This window comes from Lepidochelys olivacea (assembly GCF_965140295.1).
Source record: "Lepidochelys olivacea isolate rLepOli2 genome assembly, chromosome: 8".
Classification (NCBI taxonomy): domain Eukaryota; kingdom Metazoa; phylum Chordata; order Testudines; family Cheloniidae; genus Lepidochelys; species Lepidochelys olivacea.
This window is the reverse complement of record NC_140418.1, coordinates 38,887,213-38,907,217: the sequence shown is the minus strand read 5'-3', so window position 1 is coordinate 38,907,217 and position 20,005 is coordinate 38,887,213. Positions and strand designations below refer to the sequence as shown.

At 46.1% G+C, this 20,005-nt stretch overlaps 1 protein-coding gene across 1 annotated transcript in view; it reads left to right on the top strand.

Moving 5' to 3' along the window:
* The window catches only part of DIAPH1 (diaphanous related formin 1), a 164,014-nt gene that overhangs the window by 41,729 nt on the left and 102,280 nt on the right, over positions 1-20,005 (top strand). Inside the window, exons 2-4 of the mRNA XM_084636395.1 lie at positions 5,167-5,193; positions 6,054-6,212; positions 7,405-7,506. Of these exons, the coding sequence (XP_084492521.1) occupies positions 5,167-5,193; positions 6,054-6,212; positions 7,405-7,506 (288 nt within the window). The remainder of the gene's footprint in view (positions 1-5,166; positions 5,194-6,053; positions 6,213-7,404; positions 7,507-20,005) is intronic.

Here is a 20,005-nt window from a genome sequence, read left to right as displayed (position 1 = left end):
CTGGACAATACTGACACGGGGAGGGAGTGTAACACACAGGCAGAGTGAATTATGTAATGACAGCAGAGGTCATTCTTATTTCAGCAAAAAAAATTTTAGTTGGGTTTAGTTAGGAGGGGGAGTGAGCTGAACGGAAAGGGAAGTGAAGGGGGCAGGGCAGAGAAGAAAAGGGGTAAGGGGGCAGGTGTGAAGGGAAGACACAGGAAGAGGAAGGTTGGAGCAAACATCCAATCAGTGCCAGGCAGAGACAGTCCAGTTAAAACTGTAGAAAGTCCTCTGTGTCTAAAGGACCAAAGATATGCTTTGGTTGCTTCTGCCCCTACTACATGGAGCTTTGGCTGGCTCCGCTCTGTAGTTTTGTCCCAAGGCCACATGGGTCCCAATGCCCCTAGAGTGTTTGGAGTTTCCCCTACACACTTCTGGGCATAGTGGGGAGAGGTGGTTCCCACTTGTAGGTTTATTTGTCTCTCCACACAATTGCAGACCTGTTGACCCAGCAGAGAGGTTGGATTTGTCATCCAAACCCAGACTCTCCACTTTACAGCATGTACCATAGGACTTTGACAGATCTGGAGCTGTCCTGCTTGGGAAAAGTACAGGTGATTCTGTTAAACTTCAAGAAGCAGACAGCTTGTCTGTGCTGTGATCATAAGTGGAAAATTATTCTTTTTGTGAACAACCAACAGTGATACAAACCTAGCTTCAGTGCCTATTCAATCTATACTGTAGTACTTACTTCATTTAAAATCCTTGGGCATTTCTTATTGTTGGTAAAAGTACATCTCAGCTCATCACAGCTTAATTGAGCAAAATACTGTATTTAGCCACAATATAGTAAAAAGATTCTTGAAGGGATTAATGAACGTCTACTCTTTGGTTAGGAAACACACACTGACATGGGACCTCTAGTACTTAGCTCATTAAACCTCCCTTTGAACCCGCGGAACAATGTTCCCTGCTTCACCTCTCAATTTGTACAGCCTTTATGGTAACTATTATTTCTGCTAGAAGAGTGAGCACACTGCACGTTTTCATGGCTGATCCCGCCCCCCCCCCCCACTTCTATGGTCTTTCACAAAGATAAAGTAGTTCTTTGTCCACACCCAAAATTTCTTCAAGGTGATAACAGAATTTCATCTCAATCAGTCCATAAACTTGCATTTTTCTTTAGGACTCGCTCAGGAGATGAAAAGCATCACTACACACCTTGATGTGTTTCCCTTTTAGAATAGGTCTAAAGAATACAGGAGATTACGTAGACTGTTTCCTCTCTTCTGAGGAAAAGAGTAAAAGTCAGGCAGTCTAACCGAACAACTTTCCAAGTGGGTTAGACTCTGTTTTTTATAAACACACCTATTTTCTTCTTCAAGGATGGCTTAGAGTGCACTCAGCAAGAGTGAAGGTCACTTACATGGCCTGTTTTAGACATATCCCCATATTGGAGAAACCGTAGAGCTGCAATTAGGAGCTCAAATCATATATTCATATGACATTCCTTAGATCTGGCAGGTAGATCTGATGCATAATTTGGTAAAGCGGTATTGCACTCTGTATAACCAGGTCTCTTCATCCCACCATCCAGAGGGGGGAGAACTGCTTGCCAAACTCTCAAAAGTGGGAATGTGTGGAAGCCATTCAGGAATAAACGAATGTTCCTCATCTATAACCAGAGTTCTTCAAGATGACCTCTGCACGTTCACTCTTCCCCATCCACCTTCCCCTTTTTCTAAAAGTCCTGATTTCAGCTTTGGATCTGACGAGGTGGTGGAAGGAACATAACATAAGAACGGTCATAGTGGGTCAGACCAAAGGTCCTTCTAACCCAGTATCCTATCTTCTGACAGTGGCCAATGCCAGATGCCCCCGAGGGAATGAACAGAACAGGTAATCATCAAGTGATCCATCACCCTCGCCCATTCCCAGCTTCTGGTAGAGGCTAGGGACACCATCCCTGCCCATCCTGGCTAATAGCCATTGATGGACCTATCCTCCATGAACTTATTTAGTTCTTTTTTGAACCCTGTTATAGTTTTGGCCTTCACAATATCCTCTGGCAAGGATTTCCACAGGTTGACTGTGTGTTGTGTGAAAAAATACTTCCTTTTGTTTGTTTTAAACCTGCCACCTATTAATTTCATTTGGTGACCCCTAGTTCTTGTGTTCTGAGGAGTAAATAACACTTCCTTATTTACTTTCTCCACATCAGTCATGATTTTATAGACCTCTGTCATCTCCAACTAAAATGGTTGACGTGCCACATCCCACTTTTATAGCCCTGCCTTCAAATGTTCGGAGGGGTAGGGGATGTGAGAGTTCTGCAAGAGGTACTAACTACTACTGAAGGGTTCCACCATACAAGCTGTACTGTTGCTATGCCCTAAGGGTAAGAATGTGCAAAAATCTATTGAAGAACTCCAGTTACAGATGAGTAGCCTCCCTTTACCTTGCAAAGGCCCCTACAAAATGCCTCCTTGCTCTGCCATTGGAACTCCCCCAAGGTGAGGGAGTTAGGAATATTGGTAACATGTAACTGGTACTGGTGTGGTGTGTACTCTGTTGCACAATGGGAGCAACTTCCACACAGCACCGTCTACGTTTCACAGCAATATCTATCCTGTCACCATGAAACATCCTTCATCATCACCCCCACTCAAACACACACAGCTATGGCTCAGAGTTGAAAATAGCAGCTGATGTAAAACTATCTGATTATTTTCAACAGAGATTTTTTTTGAGGTTGAGCTTTTTGCTATACTCTTTAAGTATCCAGATCCATTTCCTGGGCCTCAGCTGCCTTAATGTTGTCCAGGTGGCCTGACTCAGAGCTTCCTTCCCCCATCCCAATGTGTGATGAAGAAGTGGGGAATTTGTAATCCGCTTTAGCAGCTCACTTCCCTGGGTCGCTTCTGCTGTTCTGCCGTTGGCCCAGCATACCAGTTTACACACGTGGCTCCCTCTGTTCCTTGACCAAGCTGGATTCCAGCTCTGGCTCCATGGAACAGAAAAGCAGGGAGTGTGCCCTGTAATCTAGTTAACTCACTCTTGTGGGGAAACAGCTGGAGAGCAAGAGGTGGCTCCAGGCAGGTCCTGGGAGGGCAGAGAGAGAGAATGCAAAATATCAGCTGCCTAGCTGCAGCACAAGGAGGAAATTCCTTGGCAAACACAATTATCTTGAGAAAATGCCAAATAGCACAACCACAGAATCAAAGTCCATGGTGCCCTGACTGAGATGAAGGATTGTAGTTCACACCTCTTAAAGTTACTTTCTTCAGGCTCTCTGCAGACATTTGAGTTGGTTAAATTCAGATAATGTTTTCAAGGTTATTTCTACAGCAATAAGGGCTAGTAGAAAAATTTTTAAATGAAAGCTGAGGTTCTGGAGTACAGTTGAACAGCAGAGGATGAATTTCACAGCTGCAGAGTTTTGAAATACGTTGAGCCCTTTAGGGACCTTTAGTGGTGTCAAAGGAGCTTTTATCTTGGTTCTCTCAGAATCATGTGATCTTTGGATAACTTTTGGAGATGGGAAGGAAGGGAACTCTTGTGTGTAGTGTGGGCCATTCCAAAGCCCTATTAAGGGTTTAAACTATGTGATATGTTGGAGGTGGTTCACCTTTATGGCATTATCTTAAATTGTGGTGCACTGAAGTGAGCTGTAGCTCACGAAAGCTTATGCTCAAATAAATCGGTTAGTCTCTAAGGTGCCACAAATACTCCTTTTCTTTTTACCCCAATTCTGCATTTGATGCTGTAGTACAAGGGATGCGTATGGAAAGGAGCTATAATCCACGTTCTCTGTGATGCTCTTAACATCTGTTTCCAGGGGGCCTGATCTTCATTGACTGTGTTGTTACACTCTCTCTGTCATTAGAGCAGCAGCAGATCTGCTCCTTGTTATTCCCATATGTTGATTCTTTCTGCCCTCTGCTGGAGTCTCTGGTTTATGACAAATCAAAAAGCTGCAGTAGTGGAAATTACAGTCATGTGGATTCTGGATGCAGATAATAAAAAAACTAGGGAGCAAGAGTAATGAACTTCGCATTGCAGACAGAATTACTCCCTCAGTTAAAGATGGGAAAAGATGAGAGCCTGTCATGGAGTGTCCTGAAAGGGGATTTGCATTAAGGTGGCCTGCCCTTATGGAATCCATTCTTTATATCTGCTAAACACCCCTGATGATCCACAGAGGAAGGGTCATAGGTAATTCAGGTAGTTAGTTTCAACCTTTTGTGTGTCTGTGTAGAGTGGCAGGGAGGGAGAGAGGGAACTTGGTGTCTCTTTTACATTCCTAATAATTTGAAAGCAAACTGTCCCAGCTTCTGAAGTCATCACCTGTATATTCTGGGACGCACATACCCAAAACCAGGATTCCACCTGAAATGGAATACTGAGGTCCAACGTGCCCTTTAAGAGGACAGATCCCCTTCTGACAAAGCTGAGGGGATGGCAAGACCTGTGGTTGTCAGTGACGTGATTGAACTGAAAGGGCCCGATTTTCCTTTGCCTGGGCCATTCCTCTTATGTACAATGCCAAGTCTAAAACAAACTGTCTTGGCTGTTGAGATCGGGAGCAAGGGTTGCAATATAACAGGATTAGTTATGGTCCCACCATGCAACGATGTCCCTCCATCTGGTGAAAGCATAACTAATCCTGTCCCTTGTCCCGGATGGGAGATAAGGCCATACCTCTGCCTTCTGTTGTAAGGAAAGAGGGAATCATATATTGGAATAGATTGTCCCCTTCTGGCTGGGGACTAGATCCATGTGGTGGATTTGGTTTTGCTTTCCCCAAAAGGAATTCTTGAAGTCTTGAGTCAATGTGCATTACTAGAAAAGGTTTGAGTATGAGACAAAACTAAGTCAAAGAGGAAAGAGAAGGAAGCTTGTGCTTCGTGCAGTAATTGCTTCCCACTGCTCATGCTCTCATCTCTCAAATCTGTGGAACTGCTGTATGTCTGCATTGGTGAGTTAAATCTTTCCCCAGTGGTAGTGTGCAGGATATGGGAGTTTGGCATTGTTGTGTTCTGTTCACTCTGAACAGGAGTGGAACAAGCTGGGTTGTCACTACCCATTTTTTCTTCTCACCCTCACACATTCTGTGTTTGGAGGTGTGCCTTGTATCACTGATTTGTTTCTCCTCTTCTCCCTCCTCTTTCTGTCCCACAGACTTTGAAGCGGCTCATGGCGGATGAGGTAAGGATGGTGGTTTTCTTCTGCATGTGATGTCTCCTATTTGCTGTAACTTTCCTGTGCCTGGCTGTTTCTGGTTCCTCTGCTTGTTCTATTCTAGTCTTACTGTTTGAAGGCTTCAGCCCTTGCTGTCACATGGCTGCTCTGTGTGTGTTGTCTCTCTCATAAGGCATTTGCTTCTCTAGGATTCTCTAACTCTGCTTCTCAAACTATGACCTTGCATGCTCTGCTGACTCTTTCCTCATAAGCACTGGTTTAGTAGGCAATCTGAACACTGGCATTTTCCAGAGGGTTGGCTTTGCAAGACTGCTGACTGCAGGGATAGACCCTGTTTGTTGGCACCCAGGTTTTTGGTGTTTTAGATTTTTAGATTTCCCTGGAGAGGCATTGAATTCACATGGGAGTTGGCATTAGCAGTACCAGCAGATTTCTACTTATCCTCTGCCGGTGATGGTACATGGACATCTGGACAACACTGACTAACCTTGCAGTGTGTGACTTGTCAGACACATTGAGTAAAGGTGCTCCAGGGGTACAAAAACCCTTATCTACCACTTGGAGGGTCTACAGAGAATTTTGTCTCTGGTCTGTGAAGTTTCAAAAGTTTCCCTACTAATGTGCACCTGGTAGGTCCACAGATCACAAGTTACGGCCTCTTGGTGTCAGAAGTACCCCCAGACCGGTTGTGCTTTCTCTATCCATTGCCAGCAGTGCAAGCGTGGGAATGCCAAATATAGGAATGCAATTAGGGTAGTATGCCTGGCATTGGTTTTGGGACAGCATGTGTGGTTGAGGGTGATCACCGGAGTTGAGAGGTGCGAAATGAGGTTGTGCTGAGTTTGATTTCTGTTTCTCTCACTTAGCTGGAGCGATTCACTAGCATGCGGATAAAAAAGGAGAAGGAAAAATCCAACGTTGCTCATAGGAATTCCTCTGCTTCCTATATGGATGTTCCTAGTGCAGGCCAGATGCTACAGGAAATCACAGATCAGGATGTGCTGGGCCTCTTTGAACAGATGCTGGTAAGTTAATGACCCCAATGCAAATGCCCTTCCTTCCTTCACTGTGTGCTCTCTGGGTGTTTATCTTCCATTTTCCAGGACAAGAGGTGGAGACTGTAGTGCCTCTTAGTATCCTAGATGACTGGTGTTACACCTCATAACCACGATGCCTTATGTCAACCTACACCTCCTACCTCCATCACCATTGTAGAGCCTGCTCTGTTTCCTCACAACTCTCCAATGAAGGGTGGTCTGCTTTGATTCCTTAGCCTGTCATTTTTCACAGATAGTATAAGACAATGGTTCTCAGGGTTTTCCTGTGTAGACCTCTTCCTTCTTGCCTCTCAGTCCCAATCCTTCCCCATAACAGTTTTAGTACTTTAGGAGTGATAGTAAGACAGGATTAAGGAGAGAAGATGAAAATAAACTTGCTTTAATATTTTGGGATTTGCTGTATGGTTACATCTTCATCTCTGGGCCCTCTTCTCTTGAGTTCTCGCCTCCTTGTTTGCTGCTACACAGATGTTTGTGTTATTGGCAAACTTTACAGCAATTAAATTTACAACAAATTAAAACCCAGCAAACATGAAACAGACAGGCACATCTTGAGAAGGAGCCTAACTCGTTCCATTGAATAAAACATCACTGGAAACCCTAAGAGCCCAGACTGGATAATAAGTAGCAGAAGGTATCACTGCTTGACAGTTGACAGCTGCTTAATCATTGTGACAGAAGCAGCTCTGCAGATCAGAGAACTCCTGTGGTTAGTCAGTTGGCTCTTGGTTTCGTAAATTGTATGCTGAGAGATTCCACTGGGCTCCACAAACCCCTTTAGGAGTTGGGGGCTCCTCTCTGTCCCACTGGAATGCTAGCATCCCCCTGTGATGGAGGTAACTTTCTCTCGCTCTCCTCAGAGCACCATAATCTCCTTTGGGAAGTGTGTGCCAGGGGATGGGGGAGACTGCTCCTGTCTGCTTCTTATCTCAGGGGTCTCCTTTGACAGGATTTAAACACAAGTGCAGGCTATTCCCTCTGAGATTCTGATATGTGCTCACTGAACCATGTTTCAGGGCTTGCTGTGGCTGGGCTGCAAGCTTCCTGTTGCCTTGAGCAGATTGTGTTCCATGTAGCAAATGATGTTTCTGTGTGAGGGATGTTCCAAGCATCAGGGAATCTGTGCACAACTGAACATTTTCTTGCTTTTCTTCCACAGGTTGATATGAATCTGAATGAGGAGAAGCAGCAGCCTCTGAGGGAGAAGGACATAATAATCAAGAGGGAGATGGTGTCCCAGTATCTACATACCTCTAAAGCTGTGAGTACTCTTGCTCTGAGTACAGAAAGCTGCTTTGAGGGAGGTAGGGATATGGTGTTGTATAGCAACACTGCAAAGAACTCCTCACATCATAGGTTCTTAAGTGAAAATCTGACATGAAACACAAATCTCATGAACAATTTGAAAGAAATATACATTAACAATAAAAGCCCTAAAGACTGTGCACAAATGATGCACAGCCACCATCCCAATGACTTCCTAGTTCATTTTTACTTGCTAATTTAAGTTTTCCAATGAACTCTCAGGCTATGTCTACACTACGAAATTAGGTTGAATTTATAGAAGTCTATTTTTAGAAATTGATTTTATACAGTCGATTGTGTGTGCCCCCACTTAAGACCATTAAGTTGGCGGAGTGCGTCCACAGTACCGGGGCTGGCACTGACTTCTGGAGCGTTGAACTGTGGGTAGCTATCCCACAGTTCCCGCAGTCTCTGCAACCCATTGGAATTCTGGGTTGAGATCCCAATGCCTGACGGGGCAAAAAACATTGTCGCGGGTGGTTCTGGGTACATGTCGTCAGGCCCCCCCCCCCCCCCCCGTGAAAGCAACGGCAGACAATTGTTTTGCGTCTTTTTTCCTGGGTTACCCATGCAGATGCCATACCATGGCAAACATGGAGCCCGCTCAGCTCACTGTCACCATACGTCTCCTGGGTGCTGGCAGACGCGGGACTGCATTGCTACACAGCAGCAGCTCATTGCCTTGTGGCAGCAGATGGTGCATTACAACTGGTAGCCCTTCTCGTCATCTCTTGGGTTCTCCTGGCAGACCTTGGTGAGGTCTGTCATGGGCGCCTGGACATCAATGGGAGTGACTCAGGTCATTCTCTTCTTTAAGTTTTGTCTAATGGAGAGTCAGTCCTGCCTGGAATATTGGCAGAGGGATAGCTCAGTGGTTTGAGCATTGGCCTGCTAAACCTAGGGTTGTGAGTTCACTTCTTGAGGGGGATATTCTGCCTCAGGCTGCTCTCGCAGCCAGTAGCACCATGAGCACCCAGGAGATGATGACAGCTAGCAGTCGTACTGCATCATCTGCTGCCTTGCTCCCCCTCCCTCTGTGAAAGCAACGGCCGACAATCGTTTCATGCCTTTTTCTGTGCGGGCTTCATATTGCTGTCAGCATCGTCATCCACCCGCCGTTTCCGCTGCCACTCTGCTCTCCTGCGTTCCTGCAGACGCCATACCACGACAAGCATGGAGCCCGCTTAGATCACCGCGGCAGTTATGACCATTCTAAACACCACACACATTATCCAGCAGTATATGCAGAACCAGATCCTGCAAAAGCAGGTGAGTAGGTGAGGAGAGTGATGTGGACATGGACACAGACTTCTCTCAAAGTACGAGCCCCGGCAATGTGGACATCATGGTGGTAATGCGTCAGGTTTATGCCGTGGAATGCCTATTCTGGGCCCAGGAAACAAGCACAGACTGGTGGGACCGCATAGTGTTGCAGGTCTGGGATGATTCCCAATGGCTGCAAAACTTTCGCATGCATAAGGGCACTTTCATGGAACTTTGTGACTTGCTTTCCCCTGCCCTGAACCGCCAGAATACCAAGATGAGAGCAGCCCTCACAGTTCACAAGCAAGTGGCGATAGCCCTGTGGAAGCTTGCAACTCTAGACAGCTACTGATCAGTTGGGAATCAATTTGGAGTAGGCAGATCTACTGTGGGGGCTGCTGTGATCCAAGTAGCCAATGCAATCACTGAGCTGCTGCTACAAGGGTAGCGACTCTGGGAAATGTGCAGGTCATAGTGGATGGCTTTGCTGCAATGGGATTCCCTAACTGGTGGGGGGATAGACAGAACCCATATCCCTATCTTGGCACCAAAGCACCAAGGCAGCGAGTACATAAACCGAAAGGGGTACTTGTCAATGGTGCTGCAAGCACTGGTGGATCACAAGGGACGTTTCACCAACATCAGCGTGGGATGGCCGGGAAAGATACATGATGCTCGCATCTTCAGGAACTCTGGTCTGTTTCAACAGCTACAGCTAGGGACTTTCTTCCCAGACCAGAAAATAACCTTTGCGGATGTTGAAATGCCTATAGTTATCCTTGGGGACCCAGCCTACCCCTTAATGCCATGGCTCATGAAGCCATACACAGGCAGCCTGGACAGTAGTCAGGAGCTGTTCAACTATAGGCTGAGCAAGTGCAGAATGGTGGTAGAATGTGCATTTGGATGTTTAAAAGCGTGCTGGTGCAGTTTACTGACTCGGTTAGACCTCAGCGAAACCAATATTCCCACTGTTATTACTGCTTGCTGTGTGCTCCACAATATCTGTGAGAGTAAGGGGGAGACGTTTATGGCAGGGTGGGAGGTTGAGGCAAATTGTCTGGCTGCTGATTATGCGCAGCCAAACACCAGGGCTGTTAGAAGAATACAGGAGGATGCGGTGTGCATCAGAGAAGCTTTGAAAACCAGTTTCATGACTGGCCAGTGTGAAAGTTCTGTTTGTTTCTCCTTGATGAAAACCTCCGCCCCTTGGTTCACTCTGCTTCCCTGTAAGCTAACCACACTCCCCTCCCCGCTTCGATCACTACTTGCAGAGGCAATAAAGTCATTGTTGCTTCACATTGATGCATTCTTTATTAATTCATCACACAAACGGGGATAACTGCAAGATAGCTCAGGAGGGGTGGGAGAGGAGGGAAGGACAAGGCCACACTGCACTTTAAAACTTATTGAATGTCAGCTTTCTGTTGCTTGGGCAGTCATCTGGGGTGGAGTGGTTGGGTGCCTGGAGGCTGTGCCCCCCACGTTCTTGGGCATCTGGGTGAGGAGGCTATGGAACTTGAGGAGGAGGGCGGCTGGTCACACGGGGGCTGTAGTGGCTGTCTGTGCTCATGCTGCCTTTCCTGCAGCTCAACCATACACCGGAGCATATCAGTTTGATCCTCCAGTAGCCCCAGCATTGACTCCTGCCTTCTGTCAGCAAGCTGATGTCACCTATCATCTTCAACCCGCCACTTCTTATCTTCAACCCGCCACCTGGCCTCATGTTCATATTGTGCTTTTCTGGACTCTAACACTGTCTGCCTCCATGCATTCTGCTGGGCTCTTTCAGTGTGGGAGGACTGCATGAGCTCAGAGAACATTTCATCGCGAGTGCATTTTTTTCGCCTTCTAATCTTCGCTGCCTCTGGGACGGAGATGATAGGGGGAGTGTTGAAACATTTGTAGCTGTGGGAGAGAAAAAAAAGGGAGAGTGGTCGTTAAAGAGACACATTTTAGAGAACAATGGGTAGACTCTTTCAGGCTGAACCTTGCTGTTAACATTACATAGCACATGTACATTCCTTACAAGGTCACATTTTGCCTTTTATATTGAGGGTCTGCCAGTTTGGTGTGTGAGATCACACACGCAGAGCCGGCGGGCAACAGAATTCGGCTTGCAGGAAGCCATGGTAAGCCACAGTCTTTTGGCTTCTTTAACCTTCATAACATGTGGGAATGGTTTCAAACAGCTGTGCCCTCATTTCCCATACCGAACAGCTGTTGGGTTGGCTATTTAAAATGGACTGGCAGTTTAAAAGGAGGGGCTGCGGTTTTGCGTTAACGTGCATCACAAAGTCAACTAACCCCTCCACATACTCACACACCCACGCCCAATTCTCTGGGATGATCACTTCACACTTCCCCCCACCACGTGGCTAACAGCAGGGAAGATTTCTGTTCAGCCACAGGCAAAGAACCCAGCAGGAACGACCACCTCTGAATGTCCCTTTAATAAAATTCCCCTATTTCAACCAGGTGACCATGAATGATATCACACTCCTGAGGATAACACAGAGAGATAAAGAACGGATGTTGCTTGAATGTCAGCAAACACCGGGACCATATGCTGCCATGCTTTGTTATGCAGTGACTCCAAACTACGTGCTACTGGCCTGGTGTGGTAGTGTCCTACCGTGGAGGACGGAATAAGGCTGCCTTCCCCAGAAACCTTTGGCAAAGGCTTTGGGAGTACATCCAAGAGAGCTTTATGGAGATGTCCCTGGAGGATTTCCGCTCTATCCCCAGACACGTTAACAGACTTTTCCAGTAGCTGTATTGGCTGCAAATTAATCATTAAACCCGCTTGCTTTTAAACCATGTGTTATATTTACAAAGGTACACTCACCAGAGGTCCCTCCTCCTCCTTCTGGCGGGTCCGGGAGCCCGCCTTGGGTGGGTTCGGGGGGTACTGGCTCCAGGTCCAGGGTGAGAAACAGTTCCTGTTTCTCCGCTTGTTTGCTGTGCGCTATCTTCAACCTCCTCCTCCTCCTCCTCTTCCTCATCCCCAAAACGCGCATCCCTGTTGTGTGATGATCCATTGATGGAGTCAAAGCACGGGGTGGGATAGTGGTGGCTGTACCCCCTAGAATGGCATGCAGCTCATCATAGAAGTGGCATGTCTGGGGCTCTGACCCAGAGCAGCTGTTTGCCTCGCTGGTGTTTTGGTAGGCTTGCCTGAGCTCCTTAAGTTTCACACGGCACTGCTGTGGGTCCCTGTGATAGCCTCTGTCCTTCATGCCCTTGGAGATTTTTTTCAAATGTTCGGGCATTTCGTCTTATGGAACAGAGTTCTGATAGCATGGATTCGTCTCCCCATACAGCGATCAGATCCTGTACCTCCCGTTCGGTCTATACTGGAGCTCTTTTGCAATTCTGGGACTCCATCATGGTCACGTCTGCTGGTGAGATCTGCACTCACCTGCAGCTTGCCACGCTGGCCAAAGAGGAAATGAGATTCAGAAGTTCACAGGCCTTTTCCTGTCTACCTGGCCAGCGCATCTGAGTTAAGAGTGCTGTCTAGAGCAGTCACAGTGGAGCACTCTGGGTTAGCTTCAGGAGGCCAATGCCGTCGAATTGCTACCACACTACCCCAGATTTGACCCAGCAAGGTTGATTTCAGCGCTGATAATCCCCCCTTTAAGTCGAAGTAAATGGCTTCATCGTGTGGACGGGTGCAGGGTTAAATTGATCTAACGCTGCTAAATTCAACCGAAACTCTTAATGTAGACCAGGGCTCAATGAAGTGTTTGAAGAGGCTGAAATTAGCCCAATGCTGAGTTTTCATAAACCTTCTTCTCATAAATTCATCATATTGTATTATTTATTTTCATAACTATATTTTAATATAGCAGAATGAACAAAGATTTTGTATGGCTAAGTATTAAAAGATTACAGTAACCATTTTTTAAATGATTAGTTTAAAATAAAATACCCAGTTTCTGATAGTGCTCCATTATTTCAGGACATAGTATTGACTGTTTAAAAACATTCTTTTTAAAAGTGTGTTTAAGGTTTTATTCTGCTCCCCTGTTGGTGTTTATAAAGGGCTCCTCAGCAAGGGAGAAACTAGCTGAGAGTGTTGTCAGTTGACAACGTAAATAAAATGGGGGGAAATGTTTTTTGTTTTGTTTTTTGGTAACTTCTTTCATTTATAGTACATTTTATAACTGGTTGAAAATGCCAAGTGTGTTTTATGAAAATCTTCAAAAAATTCTCCAAAAAAACCCCCAACCCTTTTCAGTTTTTGAAACCTAAAATCCATTTTTTGGGGGAAGGGTCTCTTTTTAAAAATGGCATAAAGGGATGAGGGGTAGGGGGACAAACATTCAGTTTCTCAATTTTCCTTTTTTGTTGAAAACTCAAAACTGAAAAAACAAATTTTCTGTGAAGTTTGTTTCTAAAAAAAGTAATTTTTCATTTGAAATTTTTTTCTATGAAAATGGCCTTTTTGAAACAAAATGTTTTGTTTTAGTATATGTGCATGTTATAAGTAACTATATTAAGTACTAAAGTTCTACAACGATGTTTCAAGCTGACATTGCCTCTGTAGGGGGGGAGAGCCTCTCTTTAACCAAAGCTGTAAATAAACTTCCATTATAAGCTCGATTTTTGGTCTTCACTTCCAGAAAAGATCTTTTCCACTTTAAAAGTGTGATGTTTGGCTACAGGAGACTCTTCTATTCTTTAAAAAAATCAAAATGTGTGGTGAATCTGCCAAGTCATTTCTGATACATAGGGCTTAGAAAATACGTAGCTGGTATTATACTTCTTGAAAATCCTACTCCTGCTCTTCTTTCAAGCCCTCTCTTTGAATGGTTTGCACCACAAACTTCACATTTGAGTCCTAATGAGATCTAGTGCATAGAACAATATTGGACAAAGTTGGGTGCACATATGGGAAATTATTCAAAAAAATTTCTGAATCTTTGGACACACCATAAGGTCCTCATGGAGTTTTAAACTTCCCCAAGTGTCTGCTGGAGATCTCCACTTGCATTTTCCTTTTCCTTGCTTAAAGGCTTCAAAATGTAAACTCATCATGTGGGTAGTCTTACCAAAGTGATTTTCTCAACCAAAAACAAAACAAAAGCCCAGTCTCTAGTGTCCTGCTCCAGCTGCGCTTTTGACTACCCCTACCAAGACCAGCTTCCAGAGCTCCATCTTTATTTCTGGGCATCATCTCCTTTTCTTTCCCTCCCCCACTAGGAGGCAGGCAGTAATAGTTAGATTCTTCACCACGTGCACAGTCCACTTAGCTACACAGTGACTACAGTGGGAGCTGCTGGTGCTCAGTACCTCTGAAAATCAGGCCACTATTATTTAACTGCCTAAAGATGGGCTTAGGTGCCTAGGTTTAGACACCAGAGTTTTAAACCAGACACCAGTTGACTTTAGACACCAGAAAACATGCCTCTTACTCATGCTGCTTGAAGGGGCTGGAGTGGTAGAAGGGGTATTTCTCTGCATCTGTGCCTCTGAGTCCAAGGTACTAAGCCACATCCTACCTTGACTTGACCAGTCAATGAGTCTAGAAGGTCTGTTGGAATGTAGATGATTTGTTGGCCAGTTGAGTGTTCCAGTGCAGTGGAGTTGGTAACTCCATCAGCAGAGACGTTTGGGTTCAAGGAAGTTACAGTCTCCAGCTCTATCTGCTGTACTGCCTCAATTTAAGGACATTGAGTTTTGCTGAGAGATTTTCATTCAAATACTATGTTGTATTTTTTTCATTGAATAGCATGCATTATCTTTATACCTCACATAGAACATAATGATGGCAAAACAGAATATGTAGGAAGGAAGTATATAATTTAAAGAGGGTTTCCAAATATAAGTGTTTTAAAATACTTTCCTTTTTAAAACCTAAGGGAATGCTTTCACGCAACCATTTCAGCTACTTTAAATTGTAAATAGAAATCAGTTACATCACAATTAGAATGTAGTAGTTCAAGTCTTTGTCTAGGTGGATCCCACTTGTGTTGTACATGCACCTCATGTGCAAGATTGGAATCTTTTGCTAGGTTGTAGGCCACGGCAGGTCGGGGGCCGGGCTAGGTTAGGGCCGGGGGAGGGGCGCCTCTCCCCTAGCCATGACAGGTCGGCGCTTAATAGGCTGCTGCACAGCTTACAGGAAACTTAGAGTACCACTTTTATCATGGGAATTGCACCTCCCCTCTTCCTGCTGGGCCGGAACAGCTAGCTCCACGCTTAATCGGCTGAGTTCTAGACCCCAGCTTTCGAAAGGCAAAGCTCGGAAAGCCCCTCCCCCAGCAGGTTGGGATTTCCCTCCCATGTATGGGCAGGGGGGAAACTCCTGACACTGAGAGAGGGCTTTTCTCCAGCCCTGTGTATCAAAGCCAGGGACAGTCTTCAGGCCCCCTTCCCTGCAGGTAGAGGTCATTTGTGTGGAATCCCTTTCCCCTCTGGGAATGGGGAAGTAATGAATAGTAATTCCTCGCCCCATTTTTGGGGAAGGGGAGGCAATAGCAATTGATTTTGGGGGGGGAAATGAAGTTTTGTGCAGCTTCATGTGTGACGTTCCTTCACCAGTTAAGTGCCTGACTAGCCCACTGGAATGAGAAAGAGAGAACATGAGGAGGTGGCAGAGGTCACAGGCATTACTGGGAGGGTTGGGGGGCACATCTTGGTTATAGTCCTCTGGGATTCCTCAAGAGATCCAAACTGGCTTTGAAGGGCCAGACTCGTTTAGCTTACATATTCCTAAGGACTCTAAAGCTATTCTGAGGTCCTAGGGTATCTATACACTTACTACCAGGAGAAAATCCTCTAGATAGTAGAGCCAGTTCTGACAGGGAACTTCCTTTTTTCAACAACGCAGAGCTACTAACTACTATACGAGGTAGTCTCATCTCCTGCAAGAGAGCCGCTCCCTCTTCTCCTACCGCCTGCCTGACATTATCTTCCAAACTGCAGGTTTGACGTTCATGTCAAGAACCATGCATTGATGCCACCAGAGCTTCCTCTTCTCACCCCTATTTTGGGTTGTTGTCTTTCCCATTTTTCTCAACCATGGGCTGGGATAACTTCAGACCAATGGGTATTGTGAAATTAGTACCAAAGGTCACTCTATATAATTCAAGTCCTTGCTAATCTCCCACCCCGCTCCCGCTTCAGTGACCCATCTCATGAAACAACTGGGGGAAGAAGGTGGATTCCTTCATCTAGGAGCAACAGAAGAAGTACCTCAGGAGTTCAAGGGAAAGCTTTTCTAGTCCTGCTATGGAATGCATCCTATCCTGGGCCTGGGGCAACTAAAGAAATTCACACACCGTGCTTCAAGGATTGGCTAGAATCACAAGCTGAGAGCGATTCTGTTTACTTTCTTCTTGTAAATACTAATCTTTGAGGAAAAGACCTTGACCTTAACTCTCATTCCTTATGTGAATCCTCCTTTCACCTGTCTTCAGATATCCTCTTGCACCCAACCTACTCATTCACATTTCTAATATAACCCTCCCCTGCCATACTGCAAAGATGTGCCAACGTGGAGCTATTGACATTACGTACTTTTGATGCCAGTTCCAGTTGGAGATGTCAACTACTATATTGTAGGGGAGCTCATGAAACACTGTGCACTTCATTGCCACTACCATGCTATTGATGCTCAGCTCTATCACCTTCTCATCACACGCTAATAGTGTCTTCACCTAACTATGAAGGACGTGAATAAAATGCAGCTGGCTAAAGATTGAGGTTGTAGTTGCAGGAAGAAGGAAAAAATTCAAGTTACTAGCTGAAATTAGGGCTTGTCTTGACCCTGATCTCAGGTGAGTAACGGTCTCCAAATCCTGCTGAAATCACCACTGCTCCTGGACACCCAGACAGCATTAGTAGTAGAAATGCCTGTACCTTTTTCGCTGATTCAGAAGCTTGTACTCTTTTCATAGAATATCAGGGTTGGAAGGGACCCAGAAGGTCATCTAGTCCAACCCCCTGCTTGAAGCAGGACCAATTCCCAGTTAAATCATCCCAGCCAGGGCTTTGTCAGGCCTGACCTTAAAAACCTCTAAGGAAGGAGATTCTACCACCTCCCTAGGTAACGCATTCCAGTGTTTCACCACCCTCTTAGTGAAAAAGTTTTTCCTAATATCCAATCTAAACCTCCCCCACTGCAACTTGAGACCATTACTCCTCGTTCTGTCATCTGCTACCATTGAGAACAGTCTAGAGCCATCCTCTTTGGAACCCCCTTTCAGGTAGTTGAAAGCAGCTATCAAATCCCCCCTCATTCTTCTCTTCTGCAGGCTAAACAATCCCAGCTCCCTCAGCCTCTCCTCATAAGTCATGTGTTCCAGACCCCTAATCATTTTTGTTGCCCTTCGCTGGACTCTCTCCAATTTATCCACATCCTTCTTGAAGTGTGGGGCCCAAAACTGGACACAGTACTCCAGATGAGGCCTCACCAATGTTGAATAGAGGGGAACGATCACGTCCCTCGATCTGCTCGCTATGCCCCTACTTATACATCCCAAAATGCCATTGGCCTTCTTGGCAACAAGGGCACACTGCTGACTCATATCCAGCTTCTCGTCCACTGTCACCCCTAGGTCCTTTTCCGCAGAACTGCTGCCTAGCCATTCGGTCCCTAGTCTGTAGCGGTGCATTGGATTCTTCCGTCCTAAGTGCAGGACCCTGCACTTATCCTTATTGAACCTCATCAGATTCCTTTTGGCCCAATCTTCCAATTTGTCTAGGTCCTTCTGTATCCTATCCCTCCCCTCCAGCGTATCTACCACTCCTCCCAGTTTAGTATCATCCGCAAATTTGCTGAGAGTGCAATCCACACCATCCTGCAGATCATTTATGAAGATATTGAACAAAACCGGCCCCAGGACCGACCCTTGGGGCACTCCACTTGATACCGGCTGCCAACTAGACATGGAGCCATTGATCACTACCCGTTGAGCCCGACAATCTAGCCAGCTTTCTACCCACCTTATAGTGCAATCATCCAGCCCATACTTCCTTAACTTGCTGACAAGAAAAGTGTGGGAGACCGTGTCAAAAGCTTTGCTAAAGTCAAGAAACAATACATCCACTGCTTTCCCTTCATCCACAGAACCAGTAATCTCATCATAAAAGGCGATTAGATTAGTCAGGCATGACCTTCCCTTGGTGAATCCATGCTGGCTGTTCCTGATCACTTTCCTCTCATGCAAGTGCTTCAGGATTGATTCTTTGAGGACCTGCTCCATGATTTTTCCAGGGACTGAGGTGAGGCTGACTGGCCTGTAGTTCCCAGGATGCTCCTTCTTCCCTTTTTTAAAGATTGGCACTACATTAGCCTTTTTCCAGTCATCCGGGACTTCCCCCGTTCGCCATGAGTTTTCAAAGATAATGGCCAATGGCTCTGCAATCACAGCCGCCAATTCCTTCAGCACTCTCGGATGCAACTCGTCCGGCCCCATGGACTTGTGCACGTCCAGCTTTTCTAAATAGTCCCTAACCACCTCTATCTCCACAGAGGGCTGGCCATCTCTTCCGCATTTTGTGATGCCCAGCGCAGCAGTCTGGGAGCTGACCTTGTTAGTGAAAACAGAGGCAAAAAAAGCATTGAGTACATTAGCTTTTTCCACATCCTCTGTCACTAGGTTGCCTCCCTCATTCAATAAGGGGCCCACACTTTCCTTGGCTTTCTTCTTGTTGCCAACATACCTGAAGAAACCCTTCTTGTTACTCTTGACATCTCTGGCTAGCTGCAGCTCCAGGTGCGATTTGGCCCTCCTGATATCATTCCTACATGCCCGAGCAATATTTTTATACTCTTCCCTGGTCATATGTCCAACCTTACACTTCTTGTAAGCTTCTTTTTTATGTTTAAGATCCGCTAGGATTTCACCATTAAGCCAAGCTGGTCGCCTGCCATATTTACTATTCTTTTGACTCATCGGGATGGTTTGTCCCTGTAACCTCAACAGGGATTCCTTGAAATACAGCCAGCTCTCCTGGACTCCTTTCCCCTTCAAGTTAGTCCCCCAGGGGATCCTGGCCATCCGTTCCCTGAGAGAGTCGAAGTCTGCTTTCCTGAAGTCCAGGGTCCGTATCCTGCTGCTTACCTTTCTTCCCTGCGTCAGGATCCTGAACTCAACCAACTCATGGTCACTGCCTCCCAGATTCCCATCCACTTTTGCTTCCCCCACTAATTCTACCCGGTTTGTGAGCAGCAGGTCAAGAAAAGCGCCCCCCCTAGTTGGCTCCTCTAGCACTTGCGGCAGGAAATTGTCCCCTACGCTTTCCAAAAACTTCCTGGATTGTCTATGCACCGCTGTATTGCTCTCCCAGCAGATATCAGGAAAATTGAAGTCACCCATGAGAATCAGGGCATGCGATCTAGTAGCTTCCGTGAGCTGCCGGAAGAAAGCCTCATCTACCTCATCCCCCTGGTCCGGTGGTCTATAGCAGACTCCCACCACTACATCACTCTTGTTGCACACACTTCTAAACTTAATCCAGAGACACTCAGGTTTTTCTGCAGTTTCGTACCGGAGCTCTGAGCAGTCATACTGCTCCCTTACATACAGTGCTACTCCCCCACCTTTTCTGCCCTGCCTGTCCTTCCTGAACAGTTTATAACCATCCATGACAGTACTCCAGTCATGCGAGTTATCCCACCAAGTCTCTGTTATTCCGATCACGTCATAGTTCCTTGATATCACCAGGACCTCCAGTTCTCCCTGCTTGTTTCCAAGGCTTTGTGCATTTGTATATAAGCACTTGAGATAACCTGTTGATCGCCCCTCATTCCCAGTATGAGGCAGGAGCCCTCCCCTCACAGACATTCCTGCCTGTGCTTCCTCCTGGTATCCCGCTTTCCCACTTACCTCAGGGCTTTGGTCTCCTTCCCCCGGTGAACCTAGTTTAAAGCCCTCCTCACTAGGTTAGCCAGCCTGCTGGCAAAGATGCTCTTCCCTCTCTTCGTAAGATGTCTTCTTCTACCACTGAGAATAGTCTAGAACCATCCTCTCTGGAACCCCCTTTCAGGTAGTTGAAAGCAGCTATCAAATCCCCCCTCATTCTTCTCTTCTGCAGGCTAAACAATCCCAGCTCCCTCAGCCTCTCCTCATAAGTCATGTGTTCCAGACCCCTAATCATTTTTGTTGCCCTTCGCTGGACTCTCTCCAATTTATCCACATCCTTCTTGTAGTGTCGGGCCCAAAACTGGACACAGTACT